Genomic DNA, 23,379 nt, shown 5'->3' with positions numbered 1-23,379 from the left:
TTGTGCTTAAAATCATTTAATGCATAGGTTCCGACCAATCTACTTTTTGTTGTCTTTTTAATGAGTAACAGCATCATGAAGCGTATTGCAAACTTATAATATTCGATATAATTCCCTGTAATTACGCAAGCACGATAATGTAAAAGGTACAATTATAACGTTTTTCCAAAGCTGACTGCTCATGTGTACAGGTTGTCGTTGACATGATATTCTCATAATTCAAGTTAAATATGTACTGAATCATCGGTTTCCTAAAGATTGTCAGCGATTAGTAAATATAGGAAGTGATGATGAAACGGTATAAAACATTGCTTTGAAGTATTGCATCTAGACTGGGCAGCATACTGTAGGAAGGGTGTGAACACTTTAGAATGGGTGTGGAAATGAACTCGAGAATGTTTTATTGGATAATACAGCTCGCTTGGCGTGGTCGTGCTGCGTTCTCCCGTTTGAACCGGACTATTTGTTTCACGTCTTGCTCCAAGGCGTCGTGCCTGAACTGTCAAACTCTCTCGTCCTTTTGTAGGTTCCACCTGTGCTATGAACGCGCGCGTAAGTGTCTAAATCAGACACAACAATGCAGTATCCGCTGAACAAATTCCTTCTCATGTCAACGAGCTCTCGAGCAATCACCAGTTGATATGGTAGAGTCGTATCAGTGCATTTTGACCGGGGTGTATTATGCACATTAATGACATTGTGATTGGATATTTGACGTTTGATTTTTGAGTTTGTTTTGTGTATGCGGTGGCCCTTATAAGTACCTGTTCTTTCTATTTGCCTCTTTGTTTGTTGACTTTAGTTTGTTTACCTGGTTACGAAAAAAAAATATCTCGGTTTGAAGGTACCGGGCACATGAAAGGGCTGAAGAAGGCGGCTTTGTTCCTCCTAGAGAGTAAATTGGTGGAATCTTCCAATTTATGATGTGGCTGACCAGAATAAATAGGGAGAAGAGGTGACTCTGTTGCAGTTTGCAGGTTTTCCCGTGTCGACATGGGTTTCCTCCAGATGCTCCGCTTTCCTCCCACATTTCAAATATGTGCCTGTTAGGTACATTAATCATGGGATTTTATGGACTCAACAACTGTTTCTAACCGTAATGCACTGAATGCCTTTTGGTGGCCTTAGGTTCAATCATGGCATTCAAAGGGACACTCGACAAGGGCACTATGAAAGAAGTGTCAGTGAAATTAGCCACCGAGGCTTGTACGGCGCCAGCAACGACACGACTCCCCGTATGGTCCATTTCGATAATCTAATCATTCTATGACATGTTTCCCAGAATTTTTACACGAGTTCTGAAACATAATTCAGTTCCAATATATTCGAACTGGAGACACACAATAGGAAAGGCTGCCTAATGAAGGGCCCGGCAAGAGAAAAATAAGACCAGTACATGTGTTTTGCAGATCAGCCCCAACAAGCTACCTTTCCATGGCAGGATAAGCGATTTGTGCAATTGGATAGATATATTTGCCATCTATTTCAGATATCCGAAATTCAATTATTATCAACAGGCATCAAACATCTTAAGTGCCGTGGAGCAAACCATCTGTTTTGAAAATATTTGTCATCTGATCAGGAATATTTCGAAGAGCTCGGGATCTGTTAGAATTTAAAGTTTAGGATGAAATCCTGATGCAGTTATACATCGACCATAAGACATCGGGGCAGGATGAGGCCACTCGGCCCATCGACGCTGCTGCGCCTTTCAATCATGGCTGATACTTTTCTCATTCCCATTCTCCTGCCTTCTCCATATACGCCCTGATCCCCTTAGTAATCAACAGCCTATCCATCTGTGTCTCAAAGACACTCAGTGATTAGGACTCCACAACTTTCAGCAGCAAAGAAATCCACAGGTTCACCACCTTCTGGCTGAAGAAACTCGATTGAGTGAATCCATGAAACATTGAACATGTTTCGTTCTCTGTCGCTTTCCTGTTCCTGCAGCAAGTTAATCATACATTTTTTCATCTCTATTTCGTTCTCGATATTTCAATCTTTCTTTCTCTATCCATCGCTCTCCATTTCTCACTTCTCCATCACTCTCTCATTTTCCATATGTCTTCCTCTCTTTTTATCAATGTCACTGTTTCTCTATCTCTTCTTCTCTTTATATTTATCTCTCTTTCGTTTCCAACTCTAGCACTCATCTCTCTGAATTCATCCTGACATGCTATTTCCCTTTATCTTGCCGGTCTCTTTGCGTACATGGCAGGCAGAGGAGAAAATTCTGGAATCTACCTAAACGCACAAGAACAAGCACACACATGCACAGAAAACGTAGACAGAAAAAAATGAGCCATATATTGACACAGACACATGGCCGTGTAAGAAGGATAGAGAATCACACGTGGAAGTTAGGGACACGCGTTCACATGTACACACAACATGAGGGACTGTATTGGCATATGCAGTAAAATCAAAGGAAGTAGAATTACATACTCAAGGGACGGTGCTGGCATAGGGGGACCAATACTGTCAGCTATGGGAACAATAGGTGTCTTTCCCTGACATCAAGAACGACAGATTGGAATATGTACAATCATGCAGCAAAAGGCCTAGTACCAGGCGACGTCTTACACGGGATTATTTGCGACGGTTACAAAGGAACGTAGGGCCAGGTATTGGGATGCACACTACAGGTGCTTGCACAGAGAGATACTGGGATGCACAAGACAGGTGCTGGCACAGAGAAATCCTGGGATGCACATTGAAGCGGCTGGCAGTCAAAGCGACAGAATGATTCATTTATTGGAATGCAAACGGCGAAATGCGAAGAGATGATTGCATAAACAGTAAGCTGGGCAATGCCATGCCAAGCATGGGAGAATAGTGACGTTCGCATGTCGATGAGGGACAGGAGGAGATACACACAATGACAAATTATCTTATGCACAGGGAGAATCATCAAGCATGCATTATCGATTATCATGCATATTTTACAAATTTTGAAACGTATGGTATCAATTATTAGCTGCGATTGATGGTTAGCAAAGCGTATGCGCTTGTTAGGCCGCAATAGCTTTTAGGCCGCAAAGCATTTGCAAAAGATGGGGCACTTTTGTTTTTCGCGTTTCACCACAAATTTACCTTTCTGCATTCTTACGGTCACAGCCTTTCCCTGGCACCCTGCAGCTTCCAGATGCATGACCCGGTAGTGCTTATGGCTGGTCTTATCCACTTTTGCGACCTTAAAAACCTCAATAGGTGGGATTAGAACCTCGTCTTCATTTGGGAGGGCGGAGTATTTACTAATTGAGACCCCAAATTTCGTTTTTATTTCGAATAGCGTATTATTCGGTGAATTGCCGTTCAGGAATCCGATCGCTACTGCCTTATTAATTGTGCTTGACGAGAATTGTCCTAGCCGTACATTTGTTTTCTCCTTGGCGTTGAATAGACGCGAAGCTCCTCTATAGGTGCTGAACATTGTATTCTGTCTTAGATTTGCCAAGGCGACAGATATTAGGTAATGAAAACTTTTGAAGTGGAACTTTTTCTTGTAGACAGAATCTGTTTTGCCATAAAGTCTGGTTGCTTCGTTAAAGTCCAGGTACAATTGAGAGACTTGAGTATATGCGTGAATGGCCATTAAGTGCTCTCTTCGCAATCCGAAAGGAATTGTAGTGTTGCGTCCGACACTTATCCGTGCCTCATTCCAAACGGCGAGGTAAAGTGGTTTCTTAGCCCATTCCGTTGTAATGAAATCAATCGCAGCCCTGTCGGCTTCTGGGGTCTGAAAGAATATGTAAGCGGCTGACTTAACGGCCATGTCCAGTTGGATGTCTTTTCCTCCATTTCTAAAAGCTAGCGTTCCCGGATCTGTGGATATGAATAGGGTGGTTATGTCAACTCAGAAACACTGGAGGCAGTGCATCACATCGCTATGCGATTTTCCACAGCCTTCTAACCTCGATCACAAAGAAGCGCAAAATCGGTAAATGCAGAGGAAGTCATCTGGCAGCCGGACGTGGAATAACACAACCGGTTTTTAAGAAAGGTCCTGCCTAATATCATTACATTATCTGTCCAAAGTCTGCAAGTTCAAGAGAATGCACAATATCGTATGTTCAGTACTGATACATCACCGTGTGTCTAATTCGCCTTCAAATGCCTCCATGACGTTACCATCACCAGGACCACTATTAATTTACAGGGTTCATATAGATTAAGGGTAATGATATTGCTAAAAAATGCTAGTCAAGACGAGCGAATGAACATTATGAAAATTACACAATTCAATTTGAGAGCTAAATAGCGTAGTGTGTAAAAACAGCGTGGAAGAGCTTCATAAAGGATCACTAATAGGACAGGTCCATTCCTTCCAAATTCAGGTAGCCCAAAATATCAGAGCGAATAAGGAGATTAAAGCGGCGTTAAGGAAACACATTGGATTTGTACTTGCAGTTGAGTCGCGAAATAGAGCCCATGATTACTTGGGAAACAGGGGAGAAATGAGCATTATAGGCCGAAATTAATTAATCTCAGTCGTGGGAAAGTATCCAAAATACGAATTGTGGTGACGGCCAGCAATCCAGTGGAGTTGACACAGTAGATCATGTACTTTGAAATAAACTGGCGGCAGATATATGGCGTACATTGGTTCTGATCACCGAATTCACCTGACAGTTTAAAATTGTCAAACGTGGTTGGAAATGTACAGCCGCCATTCAGAAGAGGAGAAGACGGTGAAGCTAACTCGACCATAGTTTTCTTGCCATCGTTAGTCGCTTAAATGTTGAAACCGATTTTCAAGCACGTATTTGAACAATCGAAATATGTTTAGGTAGAGTGTTTGTGGATTTAGTTAAGGCAAATTCTGTGTGAAGAATTTATTGAAATATGTTTGGATGTAACGAAAAGGTTAGATAATTTGAACAAGTAATATTATTGGATTGCAAAAAGAAAATCGACCAGGCGCCAATTATGTGCATCAAAGAACAAATGGGTTCTTGTGTTGAACAATACTTTATTTGCATGGATAGATAATTGGTGAAAAAGCGAAAATGGAAAGTGCACATTTAAAACTGACATTTTAAAGTTGATAGCTTCTACCCAGTGGAGTGATGCAACGATCAGTGCTCGGCACCAACTATTCGCAAACTATATTTATGACATAAAAGCGGTGCTTAGTATGATTTTGTCCCTGTTTGGCGACCATATGAAACGAGGTAGGAAAGAGAGTGGTGAGAAGGACGCAATGGCAATGCACTGGGCGAACGAAATGAACGAAAGGGTAACAGATAAGTTTGAGTGGGCCAAACCCAAGATGATTCGAAAAGCAGAGCTTTGTTTCACTGATAACATATTTCAAATTTTAATGTTCAGAGAGATTTAGATGTGGTATGCAAGAAGATTTGCACAGCGACACTTAATGCAACGGGGCTGAATAACACAGTCAGGAAACATTATTGGAACTATACACGGCCCCACCTGCACTACCGTGTACGATTTGGGCATATTTACGCAGAACAGGACAAATGTGCCTTGGGAGTAGTGTGGACTGATTGCTGCGATGCAAATTGGATGATTATTTGAATCATAACCATGGGACGTTTCATTGGGAAAAAGCACAATGATGGCACTTCAAATCGCAACTTAGCTTATAGGAAATGTTTTATGCGGCTTTTGCATCTTGACCTCGGCAGCAGACTCCCAGGATAAGACTAATTGTTCGAGACTGGGCTGAGGAGCAAGTTATTCAATCAGAAAGGTGTAAGTATTTGGTACACTAGCGCTGTGGGTTCCCATTCTTTGAACACATTGGAACGGGCGACACTGTGGCACAGTAGTCAGCACCACTGCCTCACAGAACGGGGTTCCATTCAAAGAACAAAGAACAAAGAAACTTACAGCACAGGAACAGGCCCTTCGGCCCACCAAGCCCGTGCCGATCATGCTGCCCGACTAAACTACAAGCTTCTACACTTCATGGGTCCGTATCGCTCTATTCCCACCCTATTCATGTATTTGTCAAGATGCCCCTTAAATATCACTATCGTCCCTGCTTCCACCATCACCTCCGGCAGCGAGTTCCAGTCACCCACTACCCTGTGTGTAAAAGACTTGCCTCGTGCATCTCGTCTAAACCTTGCCCCTCGCACCTTAAACCTATGCCCCCAAGTAATTGACCCCTCTACCCAGGGGAAAAGCCTCTGACTATCCACTCTATCTATGCCCCTCATAATTTGTAGACCTCTATCAGGTCGCCCCTCAACCGCCGTCGTTCCAGTGAGAATAAACCAACTTTATTCAACCGCTCCTCATAGTAAAATGCCCTCCATAGAAGGCAACATTCTGGTAAATCTCTTCTGCACCCTATCTAAAGCCTCCACATCCTTCTGGTAGTGTGGCGACCAGAATTGAACACTATACTCCAAGTGTGGCCTAACTAAGGTTCAATACAGCTGCAACATGACTTTCCAATTCTTATCCTCAATGCCCCGGCCAATGAAGACAAGCATGCTGTATGCCTTCTTGACTACCTTCTCCACCTGCGTTGCCCCTTTCAGTGACCTGTGGACTGGTACACCTAGATCTCTCTGACTTTCAATACTCTTGAGTGTTCTACCATTCACTGTATATTCCCTACCTGCATTAGACCTTCCAAAATGCATTACCTCACATTTGTCCGCATTAAACTCCATCTGCCATCTCTCCGCCCAAGTCTCCAAACAATCTAAATCCTGCTGTATCCTCTGACAGTCCTAACCGCTATCCGCAATTCCACCAACTTTGTGTCGTCTGCTGCAAACTTCCTAATCAGAGCAGTTACATTTTCCTCCAAATCATTTATATATACTACAAACAGCAAAGGTCCCCGCACTGATTCCTGCGGAACACCACTAGCCACAGCCCTCCAATTAGAAAGGCATCGTTCCATTGCTACTCTCTGCCTTCTATGACCTAGCCTGTTATGTATCCACGTTGCCAGCTCACCCCTGATCCCGTGTAACTTCACCTTTTGTACTAGTCTACCATGAGGGCCCTTGTCAATCGCCTTACTGAAGTCCATATAGACAACATCCGCTGCCCTACCTGCATCAATCATCTTTGTTACCTCTTCGAAAAACTCTATCAAGTTAGAGAGATAAGACCTCCCCTTCACAAAACCATGCTGCCTCTCACTAATACGTCCATTTGCTTCCAAGAATTCTTTCCAGTAATTTCCCTACCGCTGACGTAAGGCTCACCGGCCTGTAGTTCACTGGATTAACCTTGCTACCCTTCTTAAACAACGGAACAACATTGGGGACTTATCTACCTTAATATTTTTCAAGACGCCAAACACCTCGTCTTTTTGGATCTCAATGTGCCCCAGGCTATCTGCACACCCTTCACCAGACTCAACATCCACCAATTCCTTGTCTTTGGTGAAGGAGTTGGTGGATGTTGGATTCGGACCTAGGTTGACTATCTGTGTTGAGTTTTCACATTCTCCTCGTATCTATATGGGTGCTCTGGTTTCCTCCTACAGTCAAAACATGTCCAGATTAGTTGGATTGCCCATTAATGTCCAGAGGTTAGGTGGGGCTACAATGATAGCGCAGGGGAATGGGCCTCAGTGGGGTTCTCCTTCGGACGCTCGGTACAGGCTCGATGATTCGAATTGTTTTCTACAAGTTGTATCAATTGATCGTTCGACTCCAGATGAACGATTGGAATCAGGGTACCAAGGGTAACACAGATCCAATTTCAAAAGTAAATACTTTCCATTTCAGGAATAATCTATGGTTGAAAAAATTCTATAGATCGGGAATGCTATTTATGTTTGTTGCTTTTTGATTTTATCAAGTTTAGAACAGAATACTATTGAGGACAAATTGAAACAATGGAGTATATATCTCAGTGCATAGCAAGCTTGACCGGCAGAATTACCGCTTCTTTATGTAAAATTCTGAAGTAATCCAGTCGTCTACTACTGACCCAAAGCAGCAGATTTAGGGATGAGCAAATTAGCCTCTTTCCATCAAAATCCAGACGACAATTAAGTTGTCTTTCATTTCTACTTCCAAAGCAGCAGATTGAGGGATGAGCAAATTAGCCTCTTTCCATCAAAATCCAGACGACAATTAAGTTGTCTTTCATTTCTACTTCCATGATGTGGAGATGCCGGCGTTGGACTGGGGATGTCAAAGTAAGAAGCTTTATAGCACCAGGTTAATGTCCAACAGGTTTATTTGGAATCAAGAGCTTTTAGAGCACAGCTCTATTAGGCTTCAACCTGGTGTTGTATGATTTGTACTTCCAATTGCGGCTGCAGAATAAGAATTACATGAAATCAAAAATGTACATTAAGGAGTAACGTTCCTATTGGTGAAAATGCAGAACTAAAATACTTACTATCCACAGACAGCGTAAGAATCACAATATAAACCAACAGGTTTATTGGTTTGTCATTCTGGCAACTCATGGCGGAATCTTTCAACCAGATTTGTTCCGGTTCAGGTTTTGGCGCTGTAGGTTTATTTCACTGTGGTGTTAACCCGCAGTTTGAACACGTGAGTTCCGTAATCAATGGATCCAAGTGACGCTGAAAGAAAATAAACAAGTACATCGGGTTTTCCATTGGCTGAGATAGAATCATGAAAATGTGGCACAGAAGGTGGCCATTCGAGTGCTGCTGTTCTTTCAGAGCTATGGGGACTTTTCCACATCTCCCCTGTTAATTGCTATATTCTGGTATTAATATCTTCTTTTAAGTATTTTATAATATACTTGTCAATCTACTTGTGGAACTTTCCATAATCCTTCCAATTCATGGATCCCAGATCACAATCAGTCACTGTGCAACGACATACTTCTGTCCTGACACATTTGACATTTTAGCCAGTTGTCTTCAACCCCTGTCCTTTCCTTTTCGATACTTTTGCCAACGGATCGATTTTTTTTCTCTCTAACTCCAACAAAGCACATCTCCCTTCATCGTTTCTGACATTCGAAAATTAAATCTATGTGCCCTCCTCACAACACATGTTCCCGCAAATCCATGGATCTAAAGCAAAGTTCGCTGCAATACATACCAGTCGCAAAGAACATGCCAGTGATATAGATTGTCAAAAGGCCATTGCATTTTTAACTATGACATTCCTCCAGTTCCAATTTACAATATAAACACGATCATCTAGCATGACTCCCGTGTCCTTTTAGCTAACCAATCCTCTGCCCATGCTGACATCATGAACTCTGATATTATGCTCTAACCTTTTGTGTGGCAACTTAGCAAATGCCTTCTGGAAATCCAAGTCTTGACAGTTACTGGCTCTTATTTACCGATCCAAATTATTCAATACTCAAATAAATATAACATGCTTATCCTTTAAATGTGACTTCTCTTCAATTAAATGTTGAACTGTGCCTAATTGGATTCCGATTTTCTAAATTTCTTACTACTTCTTCCTCACTAATAGGATACAGATTTTTAGCAACGACAATTGTCGGGTTAACTAGCCGAAAGCTTCCTGGTGTCTGTCTCCCCCATTTCAGTATAGAAATGGCACATGTGCCTGCTTTGTCAATTCGCGGTGGGGTTTCCCGATTACAAGATTACAAATGCTGTTTCTCATAAGTTTGCCGCCATTATATTGGACACCCAGGATGCAGCCCAACAGGTCCGAGAGGCTGTTCAGCCATTACTCTTTTTAGATTTCACAGTAATGTTATTTTTTCATGCAGTGACAGTACAAAGAACAAAGAACAAAGAACAAAGAAATGTACAGCACAGGAACAGGCCCTTCGGCCCTCCAAGCCCGTGCCGACCATACTGCCCGACTAAACTACAATCTTCTACACTTCCTGGGTCCGTATCCTTCTATTCCCATCCTATTCATATATTTGTCAAGATGCCCCTTAAATGTCCCTATCGTCCCTGCCTCCACTACCTCCTCCGGTAGTGAGTTCCAGGCACCCACTACCCTCTGCGTAAAAAACTTGCCTCGTACATCTACTCTAAACTTTGCCCCTCTCACCTTAAACCTATGCCCCCTAGTAATTGACCCCTCTACCCTGGGGAAAAGCCTCTGACTATCCACTCTGTCTATGCCCCTCATAATTTTGTATACCTCTATCAGGTCGCCCCTCAACCTCCTTCGTTCCAGTGAGAACAAACCGAGTTTATTCAATCGCTCCTCATAGCTTATGCCCTCCATACCAGGCAACATTCTGGTAAATCTCTTCTGCACCCTCTCTAAAGCCTCCACATCCTTCTGGTAGTGTGGCGACCAGAATTGAACACTATACTCCAAGTGTGGCCTAACTAAGGTTCTATACAGCTGCAACATGACTTGCCAATTCTTATACTCAATGCCCCGGCCAATGAAGGCAAGCATGCCGTATGCCTTCTTGACTACCTTCTCCACCTGTGTAGCCCCTTTCAGTGATCTGTGGACCTGTAAAGTTTCCTGCATTTCCTATTGGCATTCTTGTGTCTTGGTTTTCTAAGACTTCTGGGATGATTTCTGTTCGTTCTGTTGCTACAACATTTGCAAAATACATATTCACCGTTTCTGTCATGACCATGTTGACCATTGCAACAGCCTCAGAACTCGTCTATAACAAACCAACGCCTATTTTAACTCCCTTTCCTTGTATATGTTGCTGTGGATTTTTGTAGTTCTTGCCAGTTTACTCTCATACTTTGAATTCATTCCCTTTAATATCTTCACCGAATTATCTGTACCACTATAATCATCCCTGCATTGTACATGTATCTTTAATGCCGTACCATTCATGACCAGCGATTAGCCACGGAGGATGCACCATTGGCCGGGATTCACTTGTGGACTGAATATTTTGTTGACAAAGGATTGATAAATCCTCTAAGCTGCCGACCACTGCATCTCTATTTTTTGACCTTTTAAAATTTGTCTCCTCTCCTTTATAGCCAACTTTGTTTCCCATAATTGTTATTGTAATTTATCAGATTAGGGAACTTATTTGGGACCAAGATGTCTCACCCTCAAACTGATTGCAGCATTGCAAACAGTGCTGTGTTAAATTTGCCAAACGAGTTGTTGTTTGTGTAATTGAAATGTACAATATAATTTTATTCAAACTTGAATAGGTGGTGAGTGCTGCATATCAGTTATTATTAAAAATCGGTGAAGGAGATAGCAACATCGGCACATAAAGTGGTAAATAATGCTAGCCAATCATCAGGGGAGGAAATGGTTTCGGCGATACTGATATGTGTTGAAGATTTAATGGAAAATCGAGGGAATACAATGATATCAAGTGAAAAAAACAACGCAGAAGCCACTGGTATGAATAGTGCGTAGGTTTGCTCAGAATGACTTACATAGATATGTAAGCCCAAGGCTGAGTAAATATATCAATTCTACCACAATTTAGGTAAGGTATCAAGACCTTCGAGATTGTGCAGATTTGATCTACGTGACTGTCAGAAATGAGACATCAGTTATTTTGAAATGATTGGAGGGATCTTCATGCTGGGGCAGAGTATGCTAGCAGAAATTGTGACACAGGGTTCAAAATCATGAACGATTTTGATGGGAGAAAATAACGAGCAAGTGTTTCCTGCGGCCGAAGTGGCAGGAACAAAAGAACAAAGATGGAAGGCAATGAGCGAAAACAATCAGAGGAAACATCATAAGAAGAAACATGCGGGAAGTAATTGAGAGATGGAAAGTGCTGGAATATTTTCACAGGTGATTTCGATGTCTGTGTGAGGGGAAAACACATGAAGAGATCTGAGACGATAGCAGACCTAACCAGTAAAATAGCTATAACACGGCTGTGGTTTGTAGAACGGAATGGACTTCATAGGATTATTGAATTTCAAGTGCAGAAGGAGGCCATTCGGCCCATCGAGTCTGCACCGGCCCTTGGAATGAGTGCGCTACATAAGCCCACACCTCCACCCTTTGGCCATAACCATGTAATCCCACGTAACCAAAGGGCAATTTAGCACGACCAATCCACCTAACCGGCACATCTTTGGACTGTGGGAGGAAATTTGAGAACCCTGAGGAAACCCACGCAGACACGGCGAGAACGTGCAGACTCCACACAGACAGTGACCCAAGTAGAAATCTAACCTGGGACCCGGGAGCTGTGAAGCAACTGTGATAACCACAGTGCTACCGTGCTGCCCACAACATGAAAGTTCTTGAATTATGAAATAGTGCAGCAAACGACCCGTGTGCCGGTGTTGGCATTTTCGTGGGAACAATGCATTGCCTCCTGACAACTTTGTGGGAATCTCTGTCGATCAGCATAGAATGCAATTTCAACATTCACCGGAATATTTCTGAATTAAAAACTATAATACGGCAAAGGATGTACAACTGACAATGAGTGCCTTTAACCAGAGATTCGTTTCAGGACGACCCATTTCAATTGGAAATGAGGGCCTGCAATCTGTTTATTTGCAAGCTGATTACGAACGACATTGGGAAATGACGACCAAATTATGATTTGAAGAATTAGATATCGAAGTTCCTGTGTGGCTTTTGCTTTTCTTTTAAGCTTCTTTCAGGGTCTCGCTCTTCCAGATTCTGCTATATAACCAGTCCTGCAAGGCTCCATGGCACCATAGAATTACGCCAGGCCATTCATCCCATCGGGTTTGCACGTACGCACTGAAAGAGCAACCTGATTAGGCCCATCCCCCCCCCCCCCCGCCGTATGCTCGTAACCCCACCTAAGCTGCATATTGTGGACACTAAGGGACAGTTTCACTTGACCAATCCACCGACGCTGCACAACATTTGAACTGTGGGAGAAAATCTGAGCACCCGGAGGAAACCCTCGCGGACACAGTGAGAAAGTGCAAACTCCACACAGTTAGCCTGAGCCGCAATAGAACCCGGGTTTCTGGCACTGTGGCGCAGCAGTGCTAAACATTGTGCCGGCAGAAGTCAATAGGCTCCTATACTTTTAGGATGTTAATGAAGCCACTGGTTTTCACCACAGCATCATTGGTTCTACAATCCCCTGACTCAGCATGTACTTGTCTCCACCGTTTAGCCGGGGATGACTTTGATCGCATTTCTAATCACCTCACCTAATATGTCCTGATAAGATATTGCCAAATCTTGTCTAAGTAATGCACCTGCGAAACTGCTTTGCACGATTGACTATCTTGGACTGCAACAAAAATGCGAGTTATTCATTTTGCCAATCCACTTGAACCACTTTAACCACTTTCAGCTGCTCTGAATAACAAATTTACTAATGTAATTTCCCCCATGTGGCCTCCTCTCTCGCTCTCTCTCTCTGAAATGCAATCCCTTCTTCAGTCTTGCCCACCATGCTATAGGTATCACCATTTTCTTGGACCACCAAGATCCACTTTACATTCCCCTATACCTGAGGAAGTAAATCTCTGCACTGTTGAACGATTATTATTTTTTTTAAATATGAAGTATACCCAATTGATTTTTTTCCAATTAAGGGGCAATGTCGCATGGCCAGTCCACCTACCTTGATCATCTTTGGGTTGTGAGGGCGAAACCCACGCAAACACGTGGAGAATGTGCAAACGCGACACTGAGTGTGACCCAGAGCCGGTATCAAGCCTGGGATCTTGGCGCCGTGGGGCAGCAATACTAACCACTGCGCCACCGTGCTGCTCACTGTTGAAAGATTAGTGACCTGAAAGTTTCGCTCTGCTTCTCTCTCCATAGATATATGGGTGTCGGGCATTGTTTGATCCGATTTCTACTTCCACGCGTTGCCAGATGGAAATCTAAGATATCCTGGTTGAGTACATTGTGAACTTACGGGAAATTGAGAGTGAATTTCGCGCGGCTGCTAAGTCAAATAGAAGGGAGGTTCTCCCAATGTTAACATAATGCATAGAATCCCAAAACCTCAGAAGGTGGTTTTGGCGTGTGAAAGGAAAGCGCAACACCAACGGTATCTCTCGCATACCTGCAAAATTTGCAAAATCTACACACATCCAAGACCCGAACTGTACCCGGGTCTCTGGCACAAAGAAATAGCAGTGATGACCACAGTGCCACCCTGCCGTATGTATGTGTGTGTATGTGTGTGTGTGTTTTTGTGCTTCGGTTTAGATCTGCTGCTGTTAAACTTGAAGACAGTGAACGATCCCAGGCAATGAAAAGAAAAATGCATAAGTCACTCTTTTAGCAAAATCTACGCGTATACCTGACTTTTACATTGATGGAGCTTTTGCGCAATGCTCTCCAGCTCCATACCGTACTATGATTGCGCGGCCTTTGCTACTGACTCTGTTAAATTTATGTTTTTTATTGACAGGCAGTTAATTTCCCTGTGTGGATCGTCAAATAAGAATTATGCGGCTCAGAAGCAATTAGTCTCAAATTTTCTGAGGGGATGTGATTAACTGTGGTTCGTGTGTAAGTGTCAATGATCCAGCAGCGCCAGGTGTCAGGAAAATGATCATCAACGGTTATGCGTTCGCAGTCGAGAACTTTGCAATAATTCAGTGTTTCCTAAAATACAGAACGTTAGTGAAATAATATTTATTTAAGATCAATTAGCACACCACAGGGATTTTAAAGATATCATCAGAACGAATGCTGCATGGCGTCCCTTTGAAGGTACACATGCGTAGGAATAGGATAACCGCATTTCGCGTGGAATACGTCCAACGTTTGAATTACCATAGCTGACCAGAATGCTTACTTTCTCGATCGCACCTCTGACCGATATCTCCAGTCGCATTGCCTAACAAAAATGCATTCTCACATTTGAAGAACTTCAACTCTCAGACACTTCCACATACCTTCGTTTGGCCATCACCACGGACTATCAGTCCATCGATTTCCACGACCCCCTCATCTTCAAGATCTTCAGACCGTAACTTACAACCTCATATTTCCTCAATACGCGTCTACCTCCTAGCAATACGTCACAAACGTGTCTATCCTGATTAGCCCATTTTATCATTCTGCGCCAGGACCCGCCGAACTCATTTCGGCCTTACTTGATAGCATTCTCAGTTTTCTTGTCCAGAATCATCTGTCCTACATTCGCAATTCCTCTAATGCCCTATGTCACCTAAATAATTTATACTTTCCCAGATCTAACCCCCTGCACTTCAAGATGGAAATCCAATCTATCCACAGCCCCATTCTCATAAGGAGGATGTCAACCTCGAGCAGATGCCCGAAAAATTCCCGTCTGCCACTATTCTCCTACGACGAGCCTGAACTTGCTTTCCCAATTAAAAATGTATCCTTCAACTTGTCTAACTGACTACACATAAATGGCGTGGCAATGGGTATTAAGACCATAAGACCATAAGACATAGGAGCGGAAGTAAGGTCATTCGGCCCATCGAGTCTACTCCATCATTCAATCATGGCTGATTTCAATTCTATTTACCCGCTCTCTCTCCATAGCACTTAATTCCTCGAGAAATCAAGAATTTATCAACTTCAGTCTTAAAGGCACTCAACGTCCAGGCCTCCACCGCCCTCTGTGGCAATGAATTCCACAGACCCACCACTCTTTGGCTGAAGAAATGTCTCCTCATCTCTGTTCTAAAGTGACTCCCTTTTATTCTAAGGCTGTATCCCCGGGTCCTTGCCTCCCCTGCTAATAGAAACAACTTCCCTACGTCCACCCTATCTAAGCCATTCATTATTGAGTAAATCTCTATTAGATTTCCCCTCAACCTCCTAAACTCCAATGGATATAACCGCAGGATCCTCAGACGTTCATTGTATGTTAGGCCTACCATTCCTGGGATCATCCGTGTGAATCTCCGCTGGACCCGCTCCAGTGCCAGTATGTCCTCCCTGAGATGTGGGGCCCAAAATTGCTCACAGTATTCTAAATGGGGCCTCACTCGTGCTTTATAAAGCTTCAGAAGTACTTCCCTGCTTTTATATTCCAAGCCTCTTGAGATAATTGACAACATTGATTTTGCTTTCTTAACTACGGACTCAACCTGCAAGTTTGCCTTCATAGAATCCTGAACTATGACTCCCAAGTCCCTTTGCACTTCAACATTATGAATTTTGTCACCGTTTAGAAAATAGTCCATGCCTCGATTCTTTTTTCCAAAGTGCAAGACCTCGCACTTGCCCACGTTGAATTTCATCAGCCATTTCTTGGACCACTCTCCTGAACTGTCTAAATCTTTCTGCAGCCTCCCACCTCCTCAATACTACCTGCCCCTCCATCTAATTTTGTATCATCGGCAAACTTATCCATAATGCCCCCAGTCCCCTCATCTAGATCGTTCATATATATAAAGAGAACAGCTGTGGCCCCAACACTGAACCCTGCGGGACACCACTCGTCACCGGTTTCCATTCCGGAAAAGAACCTTTTATCCCAACTCTCTGCCTTCTGCCTGACAGCCAATCGTCAATCTATGTTAGTACCTTGCCTCGAATACTATGGGCCCAGCAGTCTCCCGTGAGGCACCTTATCAAAGGTCTATTGAAAGTCATGATAGATAACATCCATTGGCTCTCCTTGGTCTAACCTATTTGTTATCTCTTCAAAGACATGGGCTCCAGTTATCTCTGTGTTTTTGTGCGGAATGAGCAACATTTCTTGCTTCAGTCCTACTCAGGCTCTCTACCACAACTGTTTCTCCATTGCATTGATTACCATATCTGTGCCGCTTCAAACTCTAATCTGGATCTGCAAATATTTATACATATCGCTTCCAGTCCCACCCAGTCCTTTCTTTTTAAACTTGGCGTACGCAATTCATGTTTTCCAATTAAGGTACAATTTGGTGAGGCCAATCCACCTAGCCTACACATCTTTGGGTTGTGGGGATGAAATCCATCCAAACACAGGAATGTGCAAACTCCACACGGAATTCACCCAGAGGCGGGATCGAACGTGGGACATCGGCGCCCTGAGGCAGCAGTGCTAACCACTGCACTGCCGTGCTGCCCTTCCACTCAGTTCTAACATTCACACGGACTCTTTCAGGCAGACCACTTCCCTTCCTTATCTCTGTCTATATTTCTAGCGACGGATCGAAAATTAATATTCATTATTATCCCATCGACTCCGAAAGCTAGATGAAATACAAGCCCTTAAACTCCACAATCTCAGATGATTCTCTTCCATGCTCCTAATTGCGTTGTCACATCTTTTTTGATGATATCAACTGCGAATAAAGCATTTTGGAAAGTCTATATTTTCTCTGAACCTAGCTCCCTCCACCCCCATCCACCCCTCTCCCGCTGTTTTACACTCGACACTCAAAACAGTCCGAACGATCTCCGGCACGTCTGCCCTCAGCCCTCCCACTACCTCCCGGAATCGTAACGGGGTCGTTCTTGTCTGCACATTTCAGCACACTGGTCTCTGCATTCAAATGACCATTCTCCACAATCTCCACCAAATCCATCATGATGCCAACATGAAACACCTCTTCCCCTGAACTCACTGTAAGCTTTCTGCATGAGAACACTGAATCCACGACACCCTGGTCTAATTCTCCATGGTCACAACCCTGACCCGAATCCCACGGCACCTTGATTTGCAATCACAGATGGTGCAACACCTGCGTCTCGAGATTGTCCCTCCTCATTGGCCTCTTTTCGGTGAAGCAGCATTTGCTTGCATCTTAATTGAAGTCGACTGCAGTTGCGGTCTCTACTGCATTCGGGAGACGAAATGCAGTCTGGGTGAAAATGTTCTTGAACACACTCACTGCGTCTGCAAACATGACACCCAATTTGAGGTCAGTTACCATTTGAACACATCCCCTTGTCACATGTCCGTCTTTGGTCTACTGAAATGCGTCATTGGTATACAAGTCAAAAGATAATGACGGCACCTCATATGAAGAGTAAACGATTGAGGAAGGCAAAAGTAGGTCCATTACAGTCAGAAACAGTAGAATGTATACTTGGGAAGAAAGAAATAGCTGAGCAACTAAACACATACTTTATTGTGTCTTCAGAAATGATGACACAAATCAGACACCAGATATGTTGGTGAACACAGGGTTGTGTGAGAGGAAGGAACTGCAGATCAATATTAGTCGTGAAATTATGTTGGGGGAAATTGGTTGAGTTGAAGGCTGATTAATACCGAGGTCGTGGTAATCTACATCCTGGAGTACTTAAGGAATGGCCGCGAGAAATAGTGGATGCGTTGCTTGTCATCTTCCCGGATTCCATGGACACTGAATCAGCTCTTGCAGATTGAAGGGTAGCTAATGTAACGCCACTAGTTAAAAAGGGGGGGGGGGCAGAGAGAACACAGGAACGAGAGATCACGAAGCTTGACGTCGGTAGTGGGAAAAAAAAACCAAAATTCAGTGTCATAGATTTCACAGCAGAGCACTTAGAAAATAGTGGCAGATCGGACAGAGACAGCATGGATTCATGAAGCGGAAAACATATTGGCAATTCTGCTGGAATTCTTCGAGTGTGTAACCAGTAGAATTGCTGACTGGGAGCCAGTGGATGTGGAATATTTAGATTTTCTGAAGGCTTTTGACAAAGGTAAGCACAAGGGATTAGTGTGTAATTTTGAAGTGCGTGGGATAAGGCATAGTTTACTGAGATGCATTTGAAGCTGTTTGGCAGACAGGCAACAAAGAGTAGGAATTAATGTGTCTTTGCTTTTAATTGGCTGGCGGTGACTAGTGGGGTACTTCAGGCATTGGTTCTTCGGTTCACCAATATATATTAACGATTTAGATGATGGAACAAAATGTAATGTCTCCAAGTTTGCAGATGACACGAGTTGGGTGGGAGGGTAAGCTGTGAGGAGGTTGCAAAGGTCCTTTCGTGTGATTTGGGCAAGCTGAAAATGAATGGCAGATGCAGTATAATTTCTAAAATGCGAGGTTATCCACTTTGGTAGGAAAAACGAGAATGGCCAAAAATTATCACAATGGCAATAAATTAGAGAAAGGGAATGTCCAACGTGACCGGATGTCCTCGGACACCACTCACTGAAGTTAAGCATGCAGATCCAGCAGGCGGTAAAGAAGGAACATGGTATGTTGACCTTCGGGTTCAGGAGCACTGATGACTAGCTGCAATACTACACGACCTTGTTGAGGCCATAACTGGTCTATTATCCAGTTTTAATCTCCTTGTTGAGGAAGGATTTTCTTCCTCTAGATGGCGTTCAACAAAGGTTTACAGATTAATTCCTGCAGTGACCGGACTGACGAACGAGAACAGTTTGAATCAGTTAGGATTGCATGCGGTGGAGTTCAGAAGAAAGAGCGGGGATCTCATAGAAACCAATAAAATACGAAGAGATGAAGGAAAGATGTTCCGATGGTCTCGAGAATCAGGGGTCACAGTCTGACGATCCGTGGTAGACTATTTTAGACAGAGGTGAAGAGAAACATCTTCATCCAGAAAGTGCATGGCCTGTGGAAATCGTCACCACAGGAAGTTGTGGAGGCCAGAACATTACATGTTTTGAAGAAGCAGTTAGATACAGCACTCAGGGCGAAGAAGATCACAGAAAAGGGGCAAAGCGGTATTAGGCTATTGAGTTGGAAGATCCACCATGGTCATAATGAATGGCGGAGCAAGGTCGAAGGGCTGTGTGGGATCCTCCTTCTCCTATTTTCTATATTTCGATTTTTCTATTCCGAGTAGGCAAGTTAGAGCCTTTTAGACAGAAAGTTGAGTTAAGCAACTTTAGGCATTGACATTACCCCGCCAGCTTGCTCCTTTTTTTTGTTTCCCTTGTTTTGTTCTAATCAATCGACATCACCACCACCGGTGGTACACACAGACTTCCCATTCAAGCAGGATTATCTACTCTTTCTTTTCTTCAGTTTTGCTTCCACTGAGCAATGACCTTTGTTTCTCTATTAACACATTCTGTTTCTTCCCCTTATGCCAGCGCGAGGCCTTCGTCACACATTAATTCCATGATTAACACATTTTTTGTCAACCAGCCACGATATTCTTGGCTATCAATCCTTCGCTCCGACCTATATTTGGCTTCCATTCTACTCCACCCCACTCTGCAACCATATAATCATTACATTTCTATCTCTACTCAGTTTTGTACTCGGTCATATGGAATCACAACTGTGTTTCTCTTTCCATCGATGCTGCCAGACCTACTAAATTCATCAATTATATTATGTTTTATGTCAGAAAGATATTCCAAGTGGTTTTGTGTTTTTCAATTGACATCCCCACCCCCGCCCAGCCTATGTCTTTCTGTAAGCAGTCTCGGCAGCCTTGTGGGCTTGGGAATTCTTGATATCCTCTGTTATTTATCTGAGGAAGTGTTTGCTGACACCATGAGAACAGATATAATATTATTTCCAGGTGATTGCCTCTTGTTCTGGACTGCCAAACCAGTACAAATAGAATTCTGCCTTCTAACAGTTCAGCTACTTTGACCATCTTCTATTATACCATTCAATATGTCATCTGATCACATTCCATATTCAAGGAAATTCTATTTTAGACTTCAGTTGTTCCCAAAACATTTCCCTGCAGCTCCTACACTCTTTACTCTACATGATTGATATGCAAAAAGTGATTTCACCCTGCAACATGGAGAATATTCAATGGTCTATACAGCTGTTTCTTCATTTTATAGTACGAACGAGATAAATGGCAACATTACATTCATAATATTTCTTGAACTTGTCCATCAGGTTTCCCTGGTTTCTATTGTCTTGCCACGTGTCAATAGTAAATAGCACATCACAATTTCGGCTAGACATTGATCTATATTAAAGTGGATAGCGCCACACTTTCTCGCTTTAAATTCAGTTCGAAAAAGTAGTTATTCGGCCGACAGTGCCTGAACATTCTGTTTGATTGAGCAGTTCTCCTACTGCCTATTCTAGTCCTTCTCCCTGTAACCGTGCACACCATTTATTTTCAAATGCCACGCCGACGCCCTTTTTATTTTTGCAGAGTTGACACGTGTTCTAAATAGTTTTCTTGCATTCTCTCCAAAGCGTGCATTTCTTTCCTAAAATGCTCTGCCGTGAACAGGGAACCGAACTTCATTTGAGTCCTAACCATCATCTTCTGAACGTTTCTGATGAGCATGGTGCATTTCGAAAGGCCAGATGCATGTTGCTTGTTAATTGTCGCTTGTCTATACATTTTATTTTATAATCTATGCTCTGCGTCAGTCCTTTATAGGATAAAAATATTGGCAATGTTTCCCACGCCATTGACTGAACCAATATTTGACACTTTCTCCTTCATTAGTATCACTAATTTTGACAACGTAGCCAGCACTAACACCAAGCGATGAGTCGAAATAAACAATGTAAACTTACCACAGTGCAGGATGATGCAAATCTTCAGAATAGTCTTAACGTTCAAATTCAGAACGAGTCTGCTGCAGCCCCTGTGTTACAGTCAGTGGAACATCTTAAATACGGAGAATTAAAGCAGCATCAGAGATTTTCTGATAAGATATCCCTTGTTGTCGTTTGCTGATTGGCCACCAAAAAAATGATTGGCAGAAAAACTGGAGGGTTTTCTTTACGGGTAGGGTGCAGAATGAGAGGGAAAAAAACACTGGCAGTCCCAGCAGTCTAGTGGGAAAACGTACAGGTTTAATGTCATTATCATTAGTGGGACCAGAACTGGAAGTCCTATAAAGTAGTAAACATAATGTTTGCTTGAGAATAACAGAATGAAGAACAAAATCTAATTACGATCTGTTTCAGGCTAATGTGCAAGAGCTGAGGATTTCCAAATGCCATTCTAAATAAGGACGATTTACTCGTATGGTTCAGAAGAACATTTCCACGTATAGGACCAAATCCAACTGCATACAGTACCAAATCCAACTGACAGAATTTAAGCTATTAATTCTTCCATCCAAATGTTCCACATAACATTTTGTGGAAGGGTTATTGAAGGCGGTCAATACTCCAGCCTAAAATTGTGGACACACATTCAACTCCAGTTTTAACTGCTGGTTTTATATGTTGCAAACTCCTGCAGTCACTATTATTTCACTCTGGAATTGGGTGAAACATATGTTGGATTCAGGGGCTAAAACATCTTCACTTGGGGATGGGGGTTGGGGGGGGGGGGGTTGCTGATGGCAGCATAAGAGGATACGCATCCCCCACTCACGCAAATTGAACACATTTGTTTCTGAATTGCACAGAAGGAAAACTTAACACACAACAGTTTCAGCGATTTGGACTCCCAATCCTTTCTCAAAAGGATGCTGTAGAAAGGGGTCGGTGGTGTGGATGGGGAGCAGTGCCAGTTTGAGTGCGAATGAGAAATTTCTTGTTATGTGGACAGAAAGGCACAAAATGGAAGGAATCTGAAAATATTAAATAGATTGTAGAACTAAGTGGGGAAGTGTAGGAAGATACAAACGACACTGCGAATGAAGATTGGAAGAAATTATATTACACATCAAGGAAATAATGGTAGCAGCATGTGGAGAAAGGTAGAATGATGCAAGATAAAATGAAAATGTAAAAAGAATGACGAAATACTGAGGAGGACCATTGAAAAATGTTGGAAAAAGAGGTAATATATAAAGACAGAACATTGTTATCAGCTAAGTGGTTTTCGTTTATTGCCTCATGCCACACTTCGAGTTAGTTTCCATTCCTTTTTGAAACAGGCCCCAAAACGTATCACACAGCTGTTGATATAGTTTCGAAGTTTATGTGGGTTAACACTATATTCTGAGGGCTAAATATCGTCAAATTACCTGGAGATTGGCATGATTTATTTAAAAGTGTTCATTTTATCTCACCTTGATGAAAGCGTCTTTAATGTTTCCTTCAAGTAGTTCCATCGGAGATTGTGCAGTGACCTCCTCATTACACTTCTGAAATACAAGCAGGATTGCCGGGTCAGATTCTGAATGGAGCGACCAACTCCGCAATCTTCCGATTTAATGATGGAACATTTTACTGTTTGTTACAGTAAAAGTCTTACAATAAACCTTGAAATGCTGTTATTTTTCTTGCTTGCTGGCAAATGTACGCTCATTTGCAAAGTTCGTGGTTGGTTTAGCACTGGGCTAAAGAGCTGGATTTTAAAGGGGACCAAGGCAGGCCAGCAGCACCATTCAATTGCTTTACCAGCCTCCCCCGACAGGCGCCGGAATGTGGCGACTAGGGGCTTTTCACAGTAACTTCATTTGAAGCCTACTTGTGACAATAAGCGATTTTCATTTTTCATTTCATTTCATAGTTCATTTATCTCTGTGTAGGCTGTAACAATTTTCACTAACATGGTGGCACAAACACCAATAGCTTTCTGTAGGTTAGGTGGATTGGCCATGCTAACTTGTCCTTAGTGTACAGAATGTGTAGGTGGGGTTGCGGGGCTAGGGAGGTGTGGGTTTGAGGAGGGTGCTCTTTCCAAACGGCCGATGCGGACTCGATGGGCCGAATGGCCTCATTCTGCACTGTAAAGTATATGATGTGGAGATGCCGGCGTTGGACTGGGA

The 23,379-nt window shown here is 42.9% G+C and overlaps 1 protein-coding gene across 1 annotated transcript; it reads right to left on the bottom strand.

The window, feature by feature from the left end:
• On the bottom strand, window positions 1-21,285 carry LOC140410162 (NAD(P)(+)--arginine ADP-ribosyltransferase 2-like). Its single transcript, XM_072498124.1, has 3 exons — window positions 21,224-21,285; window positions 8,350-8,539; window positions 1-3,828 (listed from the first exon to the last, which is right to left on the bottom strand). The coding sequence occupies exons 2-3, from the start codon at window positions 8,417-8,419 to the stop codon at window positions 3,032-3,034; spliced, it is 867 nt and encodes a 288-aa protein (XP_072354225.1). The 5' UTR covers window positions 8,420-8,539; window positions 21,224-21,285; the 3' UTR covers window positions 1-3,031.
• Between the last annotated feature and the right edge of the window lie 2,094 nt (window positions 21,286-23,379).

This window comes from Scyliorhinus torazame, chromosome 4 (genome assembly GCF_047496885.1).
Source record: "Scyliorhinus torazame isolate Kashiwa2021f chromosome 4, sScyTor2.1, whole genome shotgun sequence".
NCBI classification, from domain to species: domain Eukaryota; kingdom Metazoa; phylum Chordata; class Chondrichthyes; order Carcharhiniformes; family Scyliorhinidae; genus Scyliorhinus; species Scyliorhinus torazame.
The sequence above is the reverse complement of the archived record's forward strand: the minus strand, read 5'-3'. Positions and strand labels throughout refer to the sequence as shown.

Bases quoted from the DNA above. Each gene is read 5' to 3' on its own strand.
- LOC140410162 (XM_072498124.1), bottom strand. From the start codon at position 8,419: ATGAGTTGCCAGAATGACAAACCAATAAACCTGTTGGTTTATATTGTG. The intron at 3,829-8,349 runs GTAAGTATTTTA...TCATATCCACAG, and splicing joins TCTTACGCTGTCTGTGGATA to ATCCGGGAACGCTAGCTTTT.